General features: G+C 49.2%; 2 protein-coding genes across 2 annotated transcripts in view; one reads left to right on the forward strand and one right to left on the reverse strand.

Annotated features, from left to right (window-relative positions):
• ttc33 (tetratricopeptide repeat domain 33) overlaps positions 1-3263 on the forward strand; it is a 60303-nt gene extending 57040 nt beyond the window's left edge. The window contains exon 2 of the mRNA XM_041186428.1: positions 235-3263. Coding sequence (XP_041042362.1) covers positions 235-603 — 369 coding nt within the window. The 3' untranslated portion in view covers positions 604-3263. The remainder of the gene's footprint in view (positions 1-234) is intronic.
• Positions 3264-4781: 1518 nt separating this feature from the next.
• On the reverse strand, positions 4782-24709 carry LOC121277438 (prostaglandin E2 receptor EP4 subtype-like). Its single transcript, XM_041186907.1, has 2 exons — positions 23602-24709; positions 4782-6074 (listed from the first exon to the last, which is right to left on the reverse strand). The coding sequence occupies exons 1-2, from the start codon at positions 24403-24405 to the stop codon at positions 5541-5543; spliced, it is 1338 nt and encodes a 445-aa protein (XP_041042841.1). The 5' UTR covers positions 24406-24709; the 3' UTR covers positions 4782-5540.

The following is a 24709-nucleotide window of genomic DNA, read 5'->3' on the forward strand; positions in this document are numbered from 1 at the left end:
GTTGGGTGTTGTACAGTGAGGCTGCGTGTTGGGTGTTGTACAGTGAGGCTGCGTGTTGGGTGTTGTACAGTGAGGCTGCGTGTTGGGTGTTGTACAGTGGGGCTGCGTGTTGGGTGTTGTACAGTGAGGCTGCGTGTTGGGTGTTGTGCAGTGGGGCTGCGTGCTGTTGGATGTCGTTCATTGATGATCACTGTATGGTTTGAAAAGTTCCCGGTGTTTGTTCTTACTATTCAGGCTCACCCTCTTGTTCACCAGGCTTTGAGAAGTTTCCAGACAGCGCTGCACATGTGCCCGAATGAGAGCTCATTGTGGGAGGATGACCTGGCCTGGGCATTGGAGCTGCGGAGGAAACAGCAGGAGGTTGGCGAGGAGGTAACTGCGGAGAGAAGGGTCCAGAGACAGGAACCTGGCAGGCAGCTGCCGGACTACGACTTTGAGAGCGACGAGCTGGTGGAGGCGTGTGCAGCTATTGCAGAAAGGGACAGGCGTCCAGCAGTGACCAGAACCAGCATCTTCATCACTGCATCGCAGGGAACGGAGTGTGTGACTGAGACAGCTGGTCGACCAAGACAGGGAGATCAAAATTTCATCCAGGCACGATAGCATCAGCCTCTCGCTACGCTGCACGGCCCACTAGACATCCATGTGTCCCACTCTTTTTCTCGAAGGGTCCGTGAGTTCTCACTGTTTGCTGCCTCGCCCCGGGTGTGTGTAATGGCATCTCACTGTCCGCTGGAATAAGTGGCCTGGTTTCTATGGTATCCTCCCCATACACACTGGCTGTTTATAATCATCATTGCACTCAGCTTGGTAATCGCTTAAACCAGTTTCCTCTCTTTCTACATCCAACAGGTATAGATCGTTTGGGATGGAGGAGGGGAAGAGGGGAAGTGTGCATTTCCTCTTTATACTGTTGACCTTGTGACATTCTCCGTGTAGTTCCTGTGTGCTCTTTGCACTGCTTTGGTGTATCCGAACCCTCAATAACTGTCCCTCAAGGTGATCTCCCAGAACCACCATTACCACATGGTGATCTCCCAGAACCACCGGTACCACATGGTGATCTCCCAGAACCACCGGTACCACATGGTGATCTCCCAGAACCACCAGTACCACATGGTGATCTCCCAGAACCACCGGTACCACATGGTGATCTCCCAGAACCACCAGTACCACATGGTGATCTCCCAGAACCACCAGTACCACATGGTGATCTCCCGGAACCACCAGTACCACATGGTGATCTCCCAGAACCACCAGTACCACATGGTGATCTCCCAGAACCACCGGTACCACATGGTGATCTCCCTGGATATAGATGCTCCCTCGTGGTGTTCCCCCAGACTTGCTGACTCTCATGATAATCTCCCAGTGATCTGATGGTCCATCGTGGTGATCTTTCAAGATCTGATGGTCCATCATGGTGATCTCCCTGGGATCTGATGGTCACTCATGATGCGTGCCCGGGATCCGATGGTCCCAAAAGGTGCTTTCCCAGACAGTCCCTTGTGGAGGAGGTCAGTTTGGACAGTCCCTCATGGTGATTTCTGGGGCTCAGATAGTCCCTCATGGTGATCTCTCGTGTTTGGGTGATCCCTCATGGTGATCTCTGGGGTTTGGGCGATCCCTCATGGTGATCTCTGGAGCTTGGGTGATCCCTCATGGTGATCTTTGGAACTTGGGTGATCCCTCATGGTGATCTCTGGAGCTTGGGTGATCCCTCATGGTGATCTCTGGAACTTGGGTGATCCCTCATGGTGATCTCTGGAGCTTGGGTGATCCCTCATGGTGATCTCTGGGGTTTGGGCGATCCCTCATGGTGATCTCTGGGGCTCGGGTGATCCCTCATGGTGATCTCTGGGGTTCGGGCCATCCCTCATGGTGATCTCTGGGGTTCAGGCGATCCCTCATGGTGATCTCTGGAGCTTGGTGATCCCTCATGGTGATCTCTGGAACTTGGATGATCCCTCATGGTGATCTCTGGAGCTTGGCTGATCCCTCATGGTGATCCCTGGGGTTTGGGCCATCCCTCATGGTGATCTCTGGGGCTCGGATGATCCCTCATGGTGATCTCTGGGGCTCGGGCGATCCCTCATGGTGATCTCTGGGGCTCGGGCGATCCCTCATGGTGATCTCTGGGGCTCGGGCGATCCCTCATGGTGATCTCTTGGGTTCGGGTGATCCCTCATGGTGATCTCTTGTGATCGGGTGATCCCTCATGGTAATCTCTTGGGTTCGGGCGATCCCTCATGGTGATCTCTGGGGTTCGGGTGATCCCTCATGGTGATCTCTTGGGTTCGGGCGATCCCTCATGGTGATCTCTTGGGTTCGGGCGATCCCTTATGGTGATCTCTGGGGTTCGGGCGATCCCTCATGGTGATCTCTGGAGCTTGGGTGATCCCTCATGGTGATCTCTGGGGTTCGGGCGATCCCTCATGATGATCTCTTGGGTTTGGGTGATCCCTCATGGTGATCTCTTGGGTTTGAGTGATCCCTCATGGTGATCTCTGGGGTTCGGGTGATCCCTCATGGTGATCTCTGGGGCTTGGGTGATCCCTCATGGTGATCTCTGGGGTTTGGGTGATCCCTCATGCTGATCTCTGGGGTTCGGGCGATCCCTCGGTGATCTCTTGGGTTTGGGTGAGCCCTCGTGGTGATTTCTGGGGTCGGGTGATCCCTCATGGTAATCTCTTGGGTTCGGGTGATCCCTCATGATGATCTCTTGGGTTCGGGTGATCCCTCATGGTGATCTCTTGGGTTCGGGTGATCCCTCATGGTGATCTCTGGGGCTCGGACAGACCATTATGTGATCTCCGGGGCTCGGCCAACATCTCTGTCAATTGATTGGTTTGTATTTTGTGCTGTGCTTTTCCTTCACTGTCTGTAGGTTAACCAGGCCCACAATCGCCAACTCTGAGTGGGTGTATTCCTGAGGTAGTGTCACATGACTACAAACCACCACACTCCCATCATTGGTCAACCGACACACCCGTGCTCAGTCAAACCGCTTTTAACCCATCTCCATTAGTTTTATCAGTAATGAAGAAAAGTGTTGAAAGAAAATAATCCAGTTATTGTGTGTATCAGTCCCTAGGATTTACCTCCTGATTTACTCCCACTCTCATGGAGATTAATCTTCAATTTGTGATTACACCATGACATTCCCTGAGAGTTGGTGATACTGGACTGGCCTGAAGCATCTACATAACCTGATTTATGCTGTACAGTATACTTAGAATAAAGTATTACATTATTAACAGATACACTGGATGTCGAGTTTTCTTCTTTTCATTTGCCCGTTACAGAGAAAAAGACCATTGATCTATTCAAGCCAGACCCACCATCACTGACTCTACCCTTTAATCCCTTTCCATAGCCCCATGTACACTCTCCCCTATCACTGACTCTACCCACCCATTTAATCCCCTCCCACAGCCCCATGTACACTCTCCCCTATCACTGACTCTACTCACCCATTTAATCCCCTCCCACAGCCCCATGTACACTCTCCCCTATCACTGACTCTACCCACCCATTTAATCCCCTCCCACATCCCCATGTACACTCTCCCCTATCACTGACTCTACTCACCCATTTAATCCCCTCCCACAGCCCCATGTACACTCTCCCCTATCACTGACTCTACCCACTCATTTAATCCCCTCCCACAGCCCCATGTACACTCTCCCCCTATCACTGACTACCCAACCATTTAATCCCCTCCCACAGCCCCATGTACACTCTCCCCTATCACTGACTCTACCCACCCATTTAATCCCCTCTAAAAGCTTACATTCCCGAGACCTTGCTTGATCAAGTTGGAGTTGGGAGAGTTTTTGCAGTTTTCTCTTAAATTCAACACAAGACTTTTGTTCTGTTTGATTTCCCTCCCTAATGAGTTAGCATGGCAGGTGCTGGGAACAGAGCTTGATGGGTCTTTTCACTCTCCGGCTGGCCCAAGACTGTCTAACTTGCTTTTGTTGTTTCGATCTATTTGCAGTTTATACGCTGCTCAATAGCCAGCTCTGGAAAGCTGACAGGCAATGTTTGGTGTCTCTGTATCATCATCTTGACCTGGGAGAGAGGAACCCACACATTTGTTTAATCTACAGGAAGCACAATACACATTGAGCTGTAGGTTGGCTTTTTGATTAAAAGGGCACTATGATACAATGCATTCTCATCTACTGGTCTGATCTGAGTTAAGACAAGTACACAGGGTGCTTTAATCTGTATCTCCATGCTCTAGCTGCTTTGGGAATGTTTGATGGGGACAGTGTAGAGGGAGCTTTACTCTGTACCTAACCCCGTGCTGTACCTGTCCTGGGAGTGTTTGGTGGGGACAGTGTAGAGGGAGCTTTACTCTGTACCTAACCCCGTGCTGTACCTGTCCTGGGAGTGTTTGATGGGACAGTGTAGAGGGAGCTTTACTCTGTACCTAACCCCGTGCTGTACCTGTCCTTTGAGTGTTTGATGGGGACAGTGTAGAGGGAGCTTTACTCTGTACCTAACCCCGTGCTGTACCTGTCCTGGGAGTGTTTGATGGGACAGTGTAGAGGGAGCTTTACTCTGTACCTAACCCCGTGCTGTACCTGTCCTTTGAGTGTTTGATGGGGACAGTGTAGAGGGAGCTTTACTCTGTATCTAACCCCGTGCTGTACCTGTCCTGGGAGTGTTTGATGGGGACAGTGTAGAGTATGTCATGAGGCCAGTGGTGTGTTTTTTTCTCACTCCACAAATCCTCACCGTGCTTTTGTATTTGATCAATGAATTTCAAGGAATAAAACTTTGAATTTTATTTAACAATTCAAGGAATCAGCATCACAGTTACACCAACAAACCACATCACTGGCTACACTGAAACCTTCTCACAGAGAAGAATGGAATAAACATCTTGTCGATAACAAAAACCCACACGATATTTACACTACTGGGTTCCTACATAAAACATAGCCCAAACCACAGGCTGTCAGCCAACCCACTGTTCACTCTAAACCAATCCTCTGGTTAACACAGTTCAGTCTCCCCCACCCCCCTCCATCCCCCCTTCCAAGGTAACACAGCTTAGTCCCTCCACTCCCCTGGGTAACGCCCAGTTCTGTCCTCACACTCCCTTGGGTAACTCTTAGTTCAGTCCCCACACTCCCATGGGTAACGCCTAGTTCAGTCCTCACACTCCCCTGGGTAACGCCTAGTTCAGTCCCCACACTCCCATGGGTAACGCCTAGTTCAGTCCTCACACTCCCCTGGGTAACGCCAAGTTCAGTCCCCACACTCCCCTGGGTAACGCCAAGTTCAGTCCCCACACTCCCATGGGTAACGCCTAGTTCAGTCCTCACACTCCCCTGGGTAACGCCAAGTTCAGTCCCCACACTCCCCTGGGTAATGCCCAGTTCAGTCCCCACACTCCCATGGGTAACGCCTAGTTCAGTCCTCACACTCCCATGGGTAACGCCCAGTTCAGCCCCCACACTCCCCTGGGTTCAGTCTTCACACACGCCAGGGTAATACATAGTTCCTTCTGTGCTGCTGCCACAGTTTTATATACACTTCTCAGCCACCCCTGTTTGCTCGTTGGTGAAGGTTACTTGTAAGGAGCTGTCAATATTGATGTTGGACACTGGTATCTTTTCCTGTGTGGAGCCCCGTCTCAGCAAGAGCCCACTATCCTGCTGGAGCTGCTGCCTGGATTGTGGTTGCTTCAGGCTATTTCGTGTTCCCAGGGACCCTGGCAACATTTCAGCCAGCTCAAGGTTATAGAGCAGAGTTTGCGAGGTGTTACCATCAGCCAGCTCCTTGGAGATGAAGGAGGGGGATTGACTGGAGGCTGCCGAGGACTGGTGGGGCCTCAGGTGTTGGGAGCTGCTGTTGGCGTGAGGGGCACGTCCCCCCAGTTTACAGAACAGACACTTGATCTTTTCCAACAGTTTTGTGAGGACAGCTTTACGCAGCAAGATGTAGATCCACGGATCCAGGATCGGATTGACCGACGCAATGCGAATAGCCATGAGGTCAGGATTTGAGTCGTCCTTTGTAATTTCCGGACGGTACAGCTGATTAATAAAGACCCTCACCTTAAAAGAGAGAGAGAGAGAGAGAGAGAAATAACATGTCAGCAGAGGTAAAACTAACCACAAAAACACAAGAAATGGGAGCAGGAGTAGACCATACGGCCTGTCGAGCCTGCCCCACCATTCAATACAATCATGGCTGATCTTGGGCTTCAATTCCATTGTCCTGATCGCTTCTCATATCTCTTAATTCCCTAAGAAACCAAAAACCTGCCTATCCCGGCCTTAAATATATTCAACGATGGAGCATCCACAACCCTCTGGGGTAGAGAAATCCAAAGATTCACAACTCTCAGAGTGAAGGAATTTCTCTTCATCTCAGTCCTGAATGATCAGCCCCTTATCCTCAGACTGTGGCCCTGGGTTTTAGGTACCCCCGACCAGTGGAAACAATCTCTCAGCGTCCACCCTGTCAAACCCCTTCAGGACCTTGTAAGCATCAATGAGATCTTCAAAGTACACTTGGGAAAGACCCTTCCACCCTTGGTTAATGCCCCCTGCCCACTCCTAGGAAGGGTACATTGCTATGCCAGCTTTATTGAATAAGCCGCAGCAATGTTAATGTTCAGGTCTGACGATGGTCTATCGTGTTCAGCAGTCAGGAAGTAGCTGTTTGTTGTTACAAGCTCTGACCTGCACCACACAGCACAGACTGGGAATCTGGAGGTTCAGGCTGAAGCTACTTACCACTTCTCAACAAACACAGCTGCGTTAATGGACAGAATGGCCACATTGCTACCTATGGAGTGACGCAGGGGATCCTTGAACAACATGTTGCTTCTGTTAGGTCAATGTCAACAAACACTATTGTCCTCCCACTGACCAGAAGCCACCTTGCACAACCACAAAACACTGGACCAGCACCTGGGTCAGATCATCTCCCCGCATCCAGATCCACTAACTGAAGGTTATTTGATTATCAAATTATATATATATATATATATATATATATATATTTTCTCTTTCTCTGCCTGCCTGTCTACATAGTGCTGACCCTGTGGCTTGTGGAATGCCATTGTTCACCTTTCTCAGTGTTATACCATCATCGAATGGTTACAGCACAGAAGGAGCTGATTAGGTCCATTGTGTCTATGCCAGCTCTCTACAAGAGCAACACAGCTAGTCCCATTCCCCTGACCTTTCCCTGCAGCCCTACAATGTTTTTTTTTTTCTCCAGATAATTATCCAAATCCCTTTTGAAAGCTGTGACTGAACCTGCCTCCACCACTCACTGTGTGAAAAAGTTTTTCCTCCTGTCTCCATTGCTTCTTTGCTAATTACCTTAAATCTTTGTCCTCTGGTTCTCGATCCTTCCACCAATGGGAACAGTTTCTCCCTATCCACTCTGTCCAGACCCCTCATGATTTTCAACACCTCTATCAGATCTTCTCTCAAGGAAAACAGTCCCAACTTCTCCAATCTATCTTCATAACTGAAGTTCCTCATCTCTGGATCCATTCTTGTGAATCTTTTCTGCACTCTCTTGCCATAAGACGTAGAAGCAGAAGTAGTCCATTCGGCCCATCGAGTCTGCTCCACCGTTCAATGAGATCATGGCTGATCTGATAATCAACATCTCCACTTTCCTGCCTTTTCCCTTCACATCCATCCTTAACTGTGGTACCCAGAACTGGACACAGTCATCCAAATGAGGCCAAACAAGTGTTTTATATAAGTTTAACATAACCTCCTTGCTCTTGTACTCTATGCCCCTTTTAATAAAGCCCAGGACGCTGCATGCTTTATTTACCAGTCTTTCAACCTGTCCTGCCACCTTCAATGATTTACACACATTTACACCCAGGTCCCTCTGCTCCTGCACCACCAACCAGAGTTGTACCCTTTATTTGATATATTCTTTTCACGTTCTTCCTCCCAAAATGAATCAATTCACATTTCTCTGCATTGAATTTCATCTGCCACCTGTCTACTCATTCCACCCACTTGTCTATGTCCCTTTGAAGTTCCTGCCTTTTCCCCATACCCATAACCCTTGATTCCCTTACTGATGAAAAATCTGTCTATCTCAGCCTTGAATATACTTAATGACCCAGCCTCTACAGCCCTCTGTGGTAAAGAATTTCACAGATTCACTACCCTCTAAGAGAAGAAATTCCTCCTCATCTCTGTCGTAAATGGGTGTTTCTTCATCTGAGATTATGCCCTCTGGTCCTAGACTCTCCCACAAGGGGAAACAACCTCTCAGCATCTACCCTGTCAAGCCCCTAAGAATCTTATATGTTTCAATAAGGTCGCCTCTCATTCTTCTAAACTCCAATGAGTACAGGCCCAACCTACTCAACCTTTCCTCATTAGAAAATCCCTCCATCCCTGGGATCAACCTAGTGAACCTTCTCTGGACTGCCTCCAATGTCAGTATATCCTTCCTTAGATAAGGGGACCAAAACTGTTCACAGTATTCTAGGTGTGGTCTAACTAGTGCCTTGTATAGTTTTAGCAAGACTTCCCTATTTTTATACTCCATTCCCTTTGGAATAAAGACCAACATTCCATTTGCCTTCCCTATTACCTGCTGAATTTGTATGTTAGCTTTTTGTGATTCATATCCCTCTGCTGCAGCTTTCTGCAGTTTTTCTCCATTTTCCCACATTATGTTCCATCTGCCAAGTTTTTACCCACTCACTTACCCTGTCTATATCCCTCTGTAGACTCTTTGTGTCATCTGCAAACTTCCCTCATCTAAGTCATTAATGTGTTTTGTAAATAATTGTGGCCCCAACACTGCTCCCTGTGGCACACCACTAGTTACAGGTTGCCATCCTGAAAATACCCCCTTATCCCAACTCTCTGCCTTCTGTTACTTAGCCAATCCTCTATCCATGCTAATATATTATCCCCAACACCATGGGCCCTTATCTTATTAAGCTGCCTTATATGTGGTACCTTATCAAACGCCTTTTGGAAATCCAAATATATTACATCTACTGGTTCCCCTTTATCAATCCTGCTAGTTACCTCCTCAAAGAATTGTAATAAATTTGTCAGGCATGATTTCCCCTTCATGAAGCCATGCTGACTCTGCTTGATTAGATTATGTAATTCTAAATGCTCCGCTATTACATCCTTTATAATAGACTCCAACATTTTCCCAATGACAGATGTTAAGCTAGCTGACCTATAGTTACCTGTTTTTTGTTTCCCTCCCTTTTTGAATAAGGGTGTTACATTGGCAGTTTTCCAATCCTCTGGGACTTTGCCAGAATCTGAGGATTCTTGGAAGATTACTACCAGTGCATCCACTATCTCTGTAGCTACTTCCTTTAATATCCTTGGATGCAACCCATCTGGTCCAGGGGACTTATCGGCCTTTAGCCCCATTAGTTTCCCCAGTGCTTTTTCTCTAGTGATAGTTATCGTATTTATTTCCTATCCCTCTTTTGCCCCTTGATTATTTAGCATTGGAATGCTATTAGTGTCTTCTACCGTGAAGACTGAAGCAAAGTATTTATTCAACTCCTCTGACACTTCCTGGTTCCCCATAATTATTTCCCCAGCCCCATTCTCTAAGAGGCCTTTGTTCACTTTCACCTCTTTCCTCCTTTTTATACATTTAAAGGAGCTCTTACTGTCCGTTTTTATATTACTTACTAGTTTACTCTCAAAGTTTATTTTCTCCTTTATTATTTTTTTGCTCATCTTCTGTTGGTTTTTAAAACATTCCCAATCCTCTGATTTATCACTAATATTTGCCACATTATATGTTTGTTCCTTCAGTTTGACACTATCCTTAACTTCCTTGATTAACCAAGGTTGGTTTATCCCCTTCCTACAATCCTTATTCCCCACTGGGATATTATCTTTGTTGTGAGTCATGAACTATTTTCTTAAATGTCTGCCATTGTTCATCAACCATCTTTTCTAAACTCCTTTCCCAGTCCACTCCAGCCAACTCTGCCCTCGTTCCTTTGTAATTACTCTTATTTAAGTTTAGCACAGTTGCTTCCAACCCAAGTTTCTCACTCTCAAACTAGAATGCTAAGTTCCACCATGTTATGGTCACTGTTTCCTCAGGGATCTTTTACTCTGAGATCATTTATTAAACCCGCCTCATTACACATTACCAGATCCAAAATAACCTGATTCCTGGTTGGATCCACAACATATTGTTCTAGGAAACTGTCCTGAATACACTCAATGAATTCTTGCTCATGGCTACCTCTGCCAATTTAATTTCCCAATCTACATGGAGATTAAAGTCACCCATGATTAATGTGCTGCCTTTTTTAATGCCCTCATTATCTCCTGATTTATTCTCTGTCCTACAGTATAGCTACTGCCAGGGGGCCTATAGACTACTCCCACCAGTGTCTTCTTCCCCTTGTTATTTCTTACCTCCACCCATATGGATTCTACATCTTCCGATCCAACATCCTTTCTTGCTCTGGCACTTACTCCACCTCGTACTAATGTTTAGTTCCCAGCTTTGATCTCCTTGCGACCATGGGCAGGATTAGCTTGGCGTGCGGAAATCGGCATGTGGGCACACGCCTGACACGCACAAGCGGGAATTGGCACGTGATGATAACAGGCGAGCGTCCCGATCCCGACTTCATCGCGCATTCGCCCGATATTTCGGTCAGCGGGTGCGCCCACCGACAATTAAGAGGGCTGCTAAGCCCATTAATCAATTAAAGTAAGTTTTTCCCTGCCCGTCCAACCTTACGCTTGGCGGGCGGCCGAGAGGGTTTTTGTGAAACCTCATCCACGGTCAGGATGAGGTTTCGAATAGTGATTTAAAAAAACAAAAAATGTTTTTTTAACTCATACTCCACATGTCCCTGTTCGTGTGACAGACTCACACGTGGGCACTTGTTTTCCTTATTTTTGAAATCTTTATTTTTTGTGTTAAAAACCTTCATCCCCCTGAAGCAGCTCCGTGCCTCCAGGGAGCTTTCACTGAGCGCACCCCCTGCGCTGACTTCCAGCGCTCGCCCTCCTCCTGCCCCCACCCCCACCCCCACCCCCACCCCCACCCCCACCCCGGCAGCACTGAGGTTATCAGCGGGCGTTCCACACCGGCTGGCCCTTAATTGGCCAGTCAGCGTGACATCACGGTCAGGGGCCTGATTGCGGGCGGGGGGACCACGCACAACACGGCCACGCCCACTGTGCCCACCCGATGAGGGGAAATCCCTCCCCCCATCTCTCCGTAACGGCTATAAGATCATACCCATTAACCTCTATTTGCACCGTTAATTCATTAATTTTGTTCTGAATACTATGTGCATTTAAATAAAGAGCCATTAATTTTGCCTTTTTACCACTTTTTCCCCCTTTGATTCTATTTGCTGCTGTTTTTTTTAATGTTTGTACACTCTGTCCCTTCCTGTCACACTCTGGGTACCATTACCCAAACAGCTGCCCTGCAATGCTGCCATATCCTTTTGCTTTGTAAGCCTACGTCTCTCCAGAACTCGCCCCCCCCTTTCTATTTAGTTTAAAACCCTCTCCACAGCCCTAGTTATGCGATTTGCCAGGACACTGGTCCCAGTCTGGTTCAAGCAAAGCCCGCTCTACACTATCCTCCTCATACTCCATAATACGTCGTTGCTCTTGGCTGACAACCCGTGAGTGTTGGAGCGTATGGGGGGTCCTGCCACTGACTGCTTCCCCTGCCCTCAGGCAGAAGCAGTGTGGGTTAGCGGAGGTGAGCAATGTCTGGACTAGGCCCACCCTTTCCTCCCCTTACGGCAGTGACGCATTAGTCCTGCCCCACTGTGGGAGAAGCGAGTGGAGGAGATCAGTGAAGTCCTGCCCTCTCTGACTGCTATCTTTGTCAACATCGGTCTCGTGGCCGCAGCCCTCACAGTTGGCCATCTGCACCCGGGCTCAGGTTATAACGTCTGTCAGCGTTGAGCAGTGTGGGTGAGCGGCAACAGTACACAGGCTCCATGGCAGATTGAACCACAGCGCTATGTCACCCACGCTATCACGCAGGAGGGAGACCATGTCCCCTGTTGGGGGGATTAAGAAATCTGTCACCATTGCAGGGGCCTGGCTGGAAGTGGCAGAGGTCAGAGTGTAACCATGAGGTCATGGATTCAGTGCCGCAAGCTGATTAATGGCCTGACCCAGTCAGGAGCTGACTATTACTCCCAGCACGAGGGAAAGCACCAAGTATGATGGGAGGGGGTGTGATTTTTTTTATTCATTCATGGGATGTGGGCATCACTGGCAAAGCCAGTTCCCCTAAGAAGGTGGTGGTGAGCCATCACCTTGAATAAATCTGAGTATCTCGCCAGGCCATTGCAGAGGGCAGCAAAGTGAGACCTGCCTGTCACTTGCCATTTCAACACTCCACCCTGCTCTCTTGCCCACATGTCCGTCCTTGGCCTGCTGCATTGTTCCAGTGAAGCTCAACACAAACTGGAGGAACAGCACCTCATCTTCCGACTAGACACTTTACAGCCTTCCGGACTGAATATTGAGTTCAACAGCTTTAGATCATGAACTCTCTCCTCCATCCCCACCTCCTTTCCATTCCCCCCCTTTCTTTTCCAATAATTTATATAGATTTTTCTTTTCCCACCTACTTCCATTATTTTTAAATGAATTTCCATCCATTGTTTTATCTCTACCTTTTAGCCTTTTTTGATCCCTTCACCCCACCCCAACCCCACTAGAGCTATCTGTCCCTTGCTTGTCCTGCTTTCTACCCTTAATTAGCACGTTCTTTAGATAATATCACCACCTTCAACACCTCTTTGTCCTTTTGTCTGTGACATCTTTTCGTTATCTCCACCTATCCCTGGCCCTCTATCCAGCTCTAATTGTCCCAACCACTCCTTAAACCAGCTTATATTTCACCTCTTTTCTATTTTTACTTCGTTCTGTTGAAGAGTCATATGGACTCGAAATGTTAACTGTGCTCCTCTCTGCAGATGCTGTCAGACCTGCTGAGTTTTTCCAGGTATTTTTGTTTTTGTTTTGGATTTCCAGCATCCGCAGTTTTTTGCTTTTATCTAAGTGTCAACCATGTTGCTGTGGGTCTAGGGTGATTCTGGAGTGTGAATCTCCACTGAGTCTGGAGTGTGAATCTCCACAGAGTCTGGAGTGTGAATCTCCACAGAGTCTGGAGTGTGAATCTCCACAGAGTCTGGAGTGTGAATCTCCACAGAGTCTGGAGTGTGAATCTCCACAGAGTCTGGAGTGTGAATCTCCACGGAGTCTGGAGTGTGAATCTCCACAGAGTCTGGAGTGTGAATCTCTAGTGAGTCTGGAGTGTGAATCTCTAGTGAGTCTGGAGTGTGAATCTCTAGTGAGTCTGGAGTGTGAATCTCTAGTGAGTCTGGAGTGTGAATCTCTAGTGAGTCTGGAGTGTGAATCTGTAGTGAGTCTGGGGTGTGAATCTGTAGTGAGTCTGGGGTGTGAATCTCGAGTGAGTCTGGGGTGTGAATCTCGAGTGAGTCTGGGGTGTGAATCTCGAGTGAGTCTGGGGTGTGAATCTCGAGTGAGTCTGGGGTGTGAATCTCGAGTGAGTCTGGGGTGTGAATCTCGAGTGAGTCTGGGGTGTGAATCTCTAGTGAGTCGGGTGTGAATCTCTAGTGAGCGTGGTGTCTGAATCTCTATTGCGTCTGGTGTATGAATCTCTATTGTGTCTGGTGTATGAATCTCTAGTGAGTGTGGAGTGTGAATCTCTAGTGAGTGTGGAGTGTGAATCTCTAGTGCATTTGGTGTGTGAATCTCTAGTGCGTCTGGTGTGTGAATCTCTAGTGAGTCTGGAGTGTGAATCTCTAGTGAGTCTGGAGTGTGAATCTCTAGTGAGTCTGGAGTGTGAACCTCGAGTGAGTCTGGAGTGTGAATCTCGAGTGAGCGTGGCGTGTGAATCTCGAGTGAGCGTGGCGTGTGAATCTCGAGTGAGCGTGGTGTGTGAATCTCTAGTGAGCGTGGTGTGTGAATCTCTAGTGAGCGTGGTGTATGAATCTCTAGTGAGTCTGGAGTGTGAATCTCGAGTGAGTCTGGAGTGTGAATCTCGAGTGAGTCTGGAGTGTGAATCTCGAGTGAGTCTGGAGTGTGAATCTCTAGTGAGTCTGGAGTGTGAATCTCTAGTGAGTCTGGAGTGTGAACCTCGAGTGAGTCTGGAGTGTGAATCTCGAGTGAGCGTGGCGTGTGAATCTCGAGTGAGCGTGGAGTGTGAATCTCGAGTGAGCGTGGTGTGTGAATCTCTAGTGAGCGTGGTGTATGAATCTCGAGTGAGTCTGGAGTGTGAATCTCTAGTGAGTCTGGAGTGTGAATCTCGAGTGAGTCTGGAGTGTGAATCTCGAGTGAGTCTGGAGTGTGAATCTCTAGTGAGTCTGGAGTGTGAATCTCGAGTGAGTCTGGGGTGTGAATCTCTAGTGAGTCTGGGGTGTGAATCTGTAGTGAGTCTGGTGTGTGAATCTCTAGTGAGCGTGGTGTGTGAATCTCTAGTGCGTCTGGTGTGTGAATCTCTAGTGAGTGTGGTGTGTGAATCGAGTGAAGCTGGAGTGTGAATCTCTAGTGAGTCTGGTGTGTGAATCTCTAGTGAGCGTGGTGTGTGAATCTCTAGTGCGTCTGGTGTGTGAATCTCTAGTGCGTCTGGTGTGTGAATCTCTAGTGAGCGTGGTGTGTGAATCTCTAGTGCGTCTGGTGTGTGAATCGAGTGAAGCTGGAGTATGAATCTCTAGTGCGTCTGGTGTGTGAATCGAGTGAAGCTGGAGTATGAATCTCTAGTGCGTCTGGTGTGTGAATCTCTAGTGAGCGTGGTGTGTGAATCTCTAGTGCGTCTGGTGTGTGAATCTCTAGTGAGCGTGGTGTGTGAATCTCTAGTGCGTCTGGTGTGTGAATCTCGAGTGAGCGTGGTGTGTGAATCTCTAGTGCGTCTGGTGTGTGAATCTCTAGTGAGTGTGGTGTGTGAATCGAGTGAAGCTGGAGTGTGAATCTCTAGTGAGTCTGGTGTGTGAATCTCTAGTGAGCGTGGTGTGTGAATCTCTAGTGCGTCTGGTGTGTGAATCTCTAGTGCGTCTGGTGTGTGAATCTCTAGTGAGCGTGGTGTGTGAATCTCTAGTGCGTCTGGTGTGTGAATCGAGTGAAGCTGGAGTATGAATCTCTAGTGCGTCTGGTGTGTGAATCGAGTGAAGCTGGAGTATGAATCTCTAGTGCGTCTGGTGTGTGAATCTCTAGTGAGCGTGGTGTGTGAATCTCTAGTGCGTCTGGTGTGTGAATCTCTAGTGAGCGTGGTGTGTGAATCTCTAGTGCGTCTGGTGTGTGAATCTCTAGTGCGTCTGGTGTGTGAATCTCTAGTGAGCGTGGTGTGTGAATCTCTAGTGCGTCTGGTGTGTGAATCTCTAGTGAGTGTGGTGTGTGAATCTCGAGTGAGTCTGGAGTGTGAATCTCTAGTGCGTCTGGTGTGTGAATCTCTAGTGAGCGTGGTGTGTGAATCTCTAGTGCGTCTGGTGTGTGAATCTCTAGTGAGCGTGGTGTGTGAATCTCTAGTGCGTCTGGTGTGTGAATCTCTAGTGAGCGTGGTGTGTGAATCTCTAGTGCGTCTGGTGTGTGAATCTCTAGTGCGTCTGGTGTGTGAATCTCTAGTGCGTCTGGTGTGTGAATCTCTAGTGAGCGTGGTGTGTGAATCTCTAGTGCGTCTGGTGTGTGAATCTCTAGTGCGTCTGGTGTGTGAATCTCTAGTGAGCGTGGTGTGTGAATCTCTAGTGCGTCTGGTGTGTGAATCTCTAGTGAGTGTGGTGTGTGAATCTCTAGTGAGCGTGGTGTGTGAATCTCTAGTGCGTCTGGTGTGTGAATCTCTAGTGCGTCTGGTGTGTGAATCTCTAGTGAGCGTGGTGTGTGAATCTCTAGTGCGTCTGGTGTGTGAATCGAGTGAAGCTGGAGTATGAATCTCTAGTGCGTCTGGTGTGTGAATCGAGTGAAGCTGGAGTATGAATCTCTAGTGCGTCTGGTGTGTGAATCTCTAGTGAGCGTGGTGTGTGAATCTCTAGTGCGTCTGGTGTGTGTATCTCTAGTGAGCGTGGTGTGTGAATCTCTAGTGCGTCTGGTGTGTGAATCTCTAGTGCGTCTGGTGTGTGAATCTCTAGTGAGCGTGGTGTGTGAATCTCTAGTGCGTCTGGTGTGTGAATCTCTAGTGAGTGTGGTGTGTGAATCTCGAGTGAGTCTGGAGTGTGAATCTCTAGTGCGTCTGGTGTGTGAATCTCTAGTGAGCGTGGTGTGTGAATCTCTAGTGCGTCTGGTGTGTGAATCTCTAGTGAGCGTGGTGTGTGAATCTCTAGTGCGTCTGGTGTGTGAATCTCTAGTGAGCGTGGTGTGTGAATCTCTAGTGCGTCTGGTGTGTGAATCTCTAGTGCGTCTGGTGTGTGAATCTCTAGTGCGTCTGGTGTGTGAATCTCTAGTGAGCGTGGTGTGTGAATCTCTAGTGCGTCTGGTGTGTGAATCTCTAGTGCGTCTGGTGTGTGAATCTCTAGTGAGCGTGGTGTGTGAATCTCTAGTGCGTCTGGTGTGTGAATCTCTAGTGAGTGTGGTGTGTGAATCTCTAGTGAGCGTGGTGTGTGAATCTCTAGTGCGTCTGGTGTGTGAATCTCTAGTGAGCGTGGTGTGTGAATCTCTAGTGCGTCTGGTGTGTGAATCTCTAGTGAGTGTGGTGTGTGAATCGAGTGAAGCTGGAGTATGAATCTGATCAGTTCCAGGTTAGAGCCACAAGATGGCGACAGTACGCCACCATCCACGGTTGGGACTATTGGTCAGTTTAAAGGGAGCTTGGGTTGTCTGAGCTCGGCTACATCGGGAAGCCGGTGTGAGGGACTGAGAACCCGGTGATAGGGGCGGCCCAGACTGCACACAATCAAAATTACGTCAAGCCTTGAGTATTCAAAGCCTGCGTTCAAAGGCAGGGAAAGCTAAGAAAGCTAAAGGAGATAGAGAGAAACTATTTCCCCTGGTGGGTGATCTTACCTTTAGAAGAAACTCCTTGCACAAAGGGGAAGGGAAATCTGGAAGTCTCTCCCCGGAAAAGCTGCTGATGCTCGGGGTCAGTGGGAAATGTTAAGACTGACCTCGATGAAGGGAAAATGTGAGAAAGGCCGCAGTTGAAGTTCAGATCAACAATGATCTAAATGAATACTAGAACATATTCAAGGGGACGAATGGCCACCCCCCTGCAATATCTCCCAGACAGGGCTTGCAGGAAGTAACGAGCAAATAATCAACTTGATCTTGTCCTCAGCAATCCGCCTGTCGCAGACAATCCGCCTGTCGCAGACAATCCGCCTGTCGCAGACAATCCGCCTGTCGCAGACAATCTGCCTGTCGCAGTGCTGGTTGGGGTGACCACTGCACAGTGACTGTGGAAGACAATTTCCAGCACTGGTTAGGCAGAACTTCCTTCCAGTTAATATTGGGTAGACTTGGCTCCTTCACCACCAGCCCTCTCTCCGGCAGCAATCTGAGGCTGAACGGTCTGCTTGCAACTTTGCTGTCACGTTTGATTCCTACGTGAGCTTCCAAACACAAATCTACGCTGTCACTAACACAGCCCGTTTTCACTCTGTCCATCCCTCATGTTCACCCCGTCTCAGCTCATCTGCTGCTGAAACCCTCATCCTGGCCTTTGTTACGTCGAGACCTGACTATCCCAACTCACTCCTGGCTGCTCTCCCACATTCTGCTCTCTGTAAACATGAGACCATCCAAAACTCTGCTTTCCAAGTCTTAACTCGCAGCAAGTCCTGTTCCCCTATCGCCCCTGTGCTCGCTGACCTACACTAGCTCCCAATCTAGTGAGGTCTTGATTTTAAAATTCTCATCCTTGTTTTCAAATCCCTCTATGCTCTAATCTCCCCTCCCTAATCTAACCAAACAGGAAGCAGAGAGTCAGGATAAACTTTCAGGATGGTAAACTGTAACTAGTGGAGTACCACAGTGGAGTGCTGGGACCTCAGCTATGTACGATCTGTATTAATGACTTGGGTGAAGGGACTGTAGCTAAATTTGCTGATGATACAGAGACAGGTAGGAAAGCAAGTTGTAAATACACAGAGTCTGCAAAGGGATATAGATAGGTTAGGTGAGTGGGAGAAATGTTGGCAGCTGGAGTATAATGTGAGGTTGGGAGAGAGACTGCAGGATGCTGCAGTACAGAGGGATATGGCTGTCCCTCGATTGAGGTGTTCAAATTCATGAGGGGTCTGGACAGAGTGGATAGGGAGAAACTGTTCCCATTGGTGGAAGGATCGAGAACCAGAGGGGACACAGATTTAAGGTAATTGGTAAAAGAAGCAATGGAGACATAAGGAGAAACTTTTTCACACAGCGAGTGGTTAGGATCTGGAATGCACGGCCTGAGACTGTGGGGAAGGCAGGGCCAATGGAGGCTTTCAAAAGGGAATTGGCTGATTATTTGAAAGGAACCAATCTGTAGAGTTACAGGGAGAAGGCTGGAGAATGGAACTAGGTGAGTTGCTCATTCAGAGAGCCAGCACAGACACGATGGGCCGAATAGCTGCCTCCTGCAGTAACAGTTCTGTGATCTGGTGAGTGTTGACCTTTATTGCAAGGGGGATGGAGTATAAAAGTAGGGAAGTCTTGCTCCAACTGTTCATGATATTGGTGAGACCGCACCTGGAGCATTGTGTACAGTTTTGGTCTCTTCACTACAGAAGGGATGTATTTGTATTGGAAACAGTCCAGAGAATGTTCACTCGGCTGATTCCTGGGGTGAAGGGGTTTGTCTTATGGGGAATGGTTGAGCAGGTTGGGCTGCTACTCATTGGAGTTTCGAAGAATGAGAGGTGATCTTATGAAACATAAAAGATTCTGGGAGGGTTTGACAAGGTGGATACTGAGAGGATGTTTACTCTTGTGGCAGAATCTAGAACGGGGGCACGGTTTAAAAATAAGGGGTCTCCATTTAAGACAGAGATTAGGAGGATCTTCTTCTCTCAAAGGGTCATTAGTCTATGGAATTCTCTTCCATAGGGAACAGTGAGGCTGGATCATTGAATTTTTCAAGGCTCAGTGAGGCAGATTTTTCATTGACAAGGGAGTCAAGTGTTATGGGGGAGCGAAGACCACAACCAGATCAGCCACCATCTCATTGAGCTTCTGAACAGAGCAGGTTCGAGAGCTGAATGAGCTACACCTGCTCCTATTTATTATGTTCCTTATTCTGTAACATCCTCTAGATCCTCAACCCTCCAAAAAATCTACAGTCCTCCAATTCCAGAGTCTCGAATGTCCCTGATTGTAATCGCTCCGTCATTGATGGTTGTGCTTTAAGCTGTGGAACCTCCCTCCATAAACATCTCTGCCTCTCCACTTCTTTCTCCTCCCTTAAGACACTTTTAAAAAGCAACTTTTTTGACCAAGCTTTTAGTCATCTGTCCTAATATATCATAACATGGCTTTCCGCTAATTTTTCTTTGATGAAACTCAAAACTGGGCTGAGGTGCTGTGGGCCATCAGCAGCAGCAGAATTGTAGACAACCACAATCTGTAACCTCATGGCCCCACATATCCCCCACTCCGCCATTCCCATCAAGCCAGGGACAAAACTAAAACAGAAACAACCGGAAAAACTCAGCAGCTCTGGCAGCATCGGCGGAGAAGAACAAAGTTGACATTTCGAGGCCTCATGACCCTTCTGGTTTAATGAAGAGTGCAGGGGGACATGCCAGGAGCAGCACCAGGCACACCGAAAAATAAGGTGTCAACCTGGTGAAGCTATAACACAGGACTACTTGGGTGCCAAACAGCATAAGCAGCAAGTGATTGACAGAGCTAAGCAATCCCACAACCAACGGATCAGATCTAAGCTCTGCAGTCCTGCTACATCCAGTACTATCCCTGTGGCACTCCACTGTTACTGTTTGCCATCCTGAAAGTGTATCCCGACTCTCTGTTTTCCGTGTAGTTACAATAGGGAGGGGCAAGGCCATAGAGGAATTTGAAAACAAAGTTGAGGATTTTAAAATCGAGAGCCAGTGCAGGTCAGCGAACAAAGAGGTGATCGGGGAATTCAAACAACTAACAGGAGGAGGATGCCGACAATCAGTGATGGGGGAGCCCAGCACATCAATACAAGATTAATTTCAATAACGTTTATCTCCTCACCACTCGGTGCATTGCTTCACCATTGGGCTGATTTATCGTCAGGAAGCTCAGCTCTCTGAATATATTGCACAGCTCATACAGACATGATAACCAGCCCTTACCACACCTCACGGGGCTCGCTTCTAATGAGGAGACTGTGGTGGGGGGGGGAAGGGGAGGGTGGGTCCACTCTGCCGCTGATATACTCCTGGCAAATTGGGAAAATCCCCACCAATTCCGGCCCCAACAATGTGAATTGTCTGTCTCGGTGCAGCCAGTCCAGCTTGCCTCTTGGGAACATTCTAAGTGGTGGGAATGTGGAGAATGTGTCCAGGCATTGCCCTGACATGGGTTCTCCCCCCACCACCTCCCCCACCCCCACCCCCCCCTGCGTCTCCATGGGACCGGGAAAGTCCACCCATTTGCTCTTAATCTCTTCCACAAACTGCAAGGAGAGTTGAAGTGTTCAGGACAGAATCCAGGAAAACTAATCAAGCTGTCACTCCCAAACAGGTAAAGGCGTAGGTACTCCTGATAAACACCCGAGATTGCCGCTGTTAGCTAGCTGGACCTCCTGGCTAATTTGATTCTTTCTCAGTTTCTTGCCTCGAGTCCTTTTTAGGGTTTGGGGTGATTCTGAATCAGCCAGCAAGCTGCTTGCTGACACTTCCCCAAGCGTTTACCCCATTCGCCAGATCACAATGAGTTAACACTTCAATCGATTGGACAGTGGAGAGTGGTGAGGATGTGATGGGGGCTGGGCTCTGACTGACTGCTAGATATTCACCTCCTTATTCTCACTTAAGACAGGTTTAGACGGAAAGCGTTCCATTCTTTGAGGGACCTGCCCTCTCCCACCCAGAGTTAACGCCTCACGTGACAGGCTGGAGAGAGTCACGTCTTCACTCTCTGTTATCGCTCTGACCTGGATTACTCTGATCCACATTGGCGCAGGTGCAACTTGATCTACAGAGGTCCCCCGGCAAACAGATCCTGGAAGAGGCCATTCAGCCCCTCCACCCTGCTACACCCTACAATTAGATGCTGGCTGCTGCATAGCGTTATTTGTTGGTCTTCATTCCTCAAGCTTCCATATTGTTACCTGTCTATCAGTCACAGTCATGAAACCGTCAATGGACCCACCACGTTTCAGGCGAGAGAGTTCCAGCTTTCCACTCCCTTTGTGTGAAGAAATGCTTCATGTTTATCACTGGCTCTGAGGATAAGGTTTTATCTCCTGGTCCTGGGGAAGAATTTTACCGTGCCACCACTTGCAGGCCGAGGAGGGTGGGGGGGGGGGGGCGCAGAATAAAGTTCCCCGGCTGGCCCTCCTACCACTTACTATCCACCCTTGCCCTGTCCACAATCTTATGGGGTGTGGGGCAAGGCCAAGGGTGGCCCACCTGCTCTCTCACCCCAACTGAGGCCACTTTAGGGCCACTTCCTGCCCAGCCTCAATTTCAAGGCTGGCGGGAGACGTTTGGGGAGTTGGGGGGGTGGGGTTGCGGAACGCCCGGCAGGTCACTCTGCTCGCACTTCGGTGGGAATTGGGGTGGGGTGGGGTGGTGGGGGTCCTTCCTCATGGGCCCCCCTTTCCAGATTGGGTGCCCCCTCCCCCCAACCCCACCAACCCGAGGTCTGTCCTCTGTGAGTGCTCCCTCCTTCACCCCAGCCTCTCCATCGAGACCCTACCCTTGGGCGTGCCCTCCCTAAGACCCAAACGTTGCCCCCCACATCCCCACCCACCCCCCCCCCCCCCCCACACACAAACCCCCTCCTTCCCCCCCGCCCCCCCCCACCACCCCCCACCCTCAATCCCAGATTCTGAGACTCAGAATCTGGGGAGCACTTGTGACCACTCAGTGGGCACTAACACCGCTGGCCCTACAGAGGTGCCACCAGTTGGAGTGTCAAATGGCTGTGGGACTGCCGTGTTTGCTGGGTTGCATTCTTCTCCAACTCCTTGCGTGGCAGGACCAGAGGGCCTGCTATCCAAAAAAATCCTACACCTGGACTGTCCCCCCCCACCGGCCCCCCCCACCCTCCCACCACCACCCGCCACCGACCCCCCTCGAACCCGACCATCTTCTTTCCATCTGCTGCCCCTACTGAAACCTTTAATCGTTTTAACAACTCACATCAGATCACCCCCCCCCTCGGTCATCTATTCTCAAGCAAACAGGCAAGCGCAGACTAGGCAACCTGTCCTCGTCAATTAACCCTTTGAGCCCCGGTCTCATTCCGCTCAATCTGCACCCCCCCCCCCCACCCCACCCCACCCCTCCCCTCCCAGGCCTGTGGGTGGGGGTTCCAAGAATGGAACTAGGCACATCGCTGTGTCCCTGTCTCCTGACGTAATGCCTGATCTCCTCAATCAGAGTCCACAGGAGGCGACACACACCCTGAAACACTCCTAAAATTAACCTGTTTTACACGCTGAATATCACATTTTATCACTTAGCCTACATAGCAACTGGAGAATTTAACTTTAAGATAATTGGCAAATGCCCCAGGGCAGAGTTGAGCAATTATATTTCACGCAGCGAGCTGGTGTGATCTGGAATGCACTGCCTACGTGGGCGGTGGAAGCAGATCCAATAATAACTTTCAAAAGAGAGTTGGATAAATACTTGAAGGGGAAACATTTGCAGGGCAATGGGGGGAAAGAGTAGGGAGTGTGGGGCTATTTGGATAGCGGTTTCAAGGAGCTGGCACAGGTGGGATGGGCCGAATGGTGTCCTGTTCTGTAAGAATCTATGATGCGGCCAGTTGATTATTTAATTGGCTTTCAGTAAAACATTAAACCATTCCCAACGCTCACAGGCAAGGGGACTGACTGGACTGCCCTACAGAGAGCCAGCATGAATTCAATGGACGGAATGGCCTCTTCCTGCGCCATTATAATGCTGTGACTCTCTGCGACACTTGGGGGGGGTGGGGTGGGGTCGGATTCACACCGTGTGACAACAGGAGGAGGTTGTGTAAAGTTCCTATCCCTGTTGTACCCTGTCGAAGGAGCAGTTGTACCAAAGAAACCAAACACGTGAAATCCTGCCAGGGAAAATGTTTCGTTGCCGAGGATGTCGTGGGTACAAGTCCCGAACCGTGACTGTTAGCAACTGTTAAGGACTTTAAGATTATGATAAGAGTTTCAATCGAGTTGACGTAGAGACTCGTGGGGGGAGAGAGAAGTACGTGCTGTGAGCAGATAATCACACATAAACCAACAGGGAAGTCAGCAGGATTTCTCACAGAGTTTGGGGGGGTTGGGGGGTGGGGGGAGTGTGGAATTCGCTACCCAGGGAGGGAGTGGTCGGGGTGAATAGCAGAGGGTATTAAAGCAAAAGGTACGTGAGGGAGACAGAGGGTAGGAGGAATATACTGAGAGGGTTAACTGAAGAGGGCTGGTATACAGCAGAAACCCCTGTTTCTGTGCCCGTGTAAAATGACTTACCACCAGCGGGATGGAGCAGATGAGGACCACGGCCGAGGTGGCGATGAGCAGGATGACCATCTGGAGCTCGGCGCCCGCCATGCGGCGGAAGCTCCGGCGCCGGCGCAGCTCCCGCAGCCGAGGGTCATTGCCCAGTGAGGTGCGGCGGACAAACTGACGGTGCATGTGGATCAGGGCCATGCACACCAGCACGTTACAGATCACCGTCACCAGGATCAGAAAGGAGCTGAAGCCAGCGTACATGTAAGAGTAGACGGCGTGCTGAGGCTCCTCCGTCTGCCAGTCGATGAAGCACCAGGTCTCAGGGAACTGCTTGACTGTCTTGCCCAGGCCGACGTTGGGCAGGGCACAGAAGAGGGTGTTGGCCACGTAGATGGTGAAGAGAGTCAGTCCAGCCAGCTTCTTATCCACGTAGTGACTGTAGAAGTAGGCATGGTTAATGGCCAGGTACCTCTCGATGGACATGGCACAGATGATGCTGAGACCTGAGGTGCCGAAGAACAGGAGGACGAAGGAGTCGTACTCACAGAGCGCACTGTTCCCTGGCCAGTTCCCCTTGACGTAGGTGATGATTGTGATGGGACTGACCAGACAGGTACCCAGCAGGTCAGTCACAGCCAGGCCACACACCAGAGTGTAGAACGTCGTCTCCTTTTGCTCCTTTCGAGATTTGCAGAGAACCACAATAGCGATAAGGTTCCCCACGACCCCAAACACAAACATGACTGTTGGGATAGCAGGGAACTCCTTGAGATGGGTGGTGTTGTTGTTGCTGACATGGTCACTAACATTCGATCCACTCATCCTCCGAACTTCTCGCACAAGAAATCCCTCCAGTTTTTAAACCAGTTGACAAACAAGCAACCCGATCTTGTCCACAGTGATATCCCCCTCCTTAACAAGCGGTCCTGCCTGAGTGAAAAAAACGGTCCTGCTGGCAATGTGAAAATTCCAACTCCTTCCTTTATCCAATTCCTGTGTGATAATCCTGCCGGAATTGATGGATAGGTAATGCCAGCAGTCGTTGGCAAATTTTACTTTTCCAGATTTCAAGTTAAAGAAACAAAACAGGGACGGAATGAGTTTGAGGCAATTCGGGGGGCGGGTG

Source organism: Carcharodon carcharias, chromosome 4 (assembly GCF_017639515.1).
Source record: "Carcharodon carcharias isolate sCarCar2 chromosome 4, sCarCar2.pri, whole genome shotgun sequence".
NCBI lineage: Eukaryota > Metazoa > Chordata > Chondrichthyes > Lamniformes > Lamnidae > Carcharodon > Carcharodon carcharias.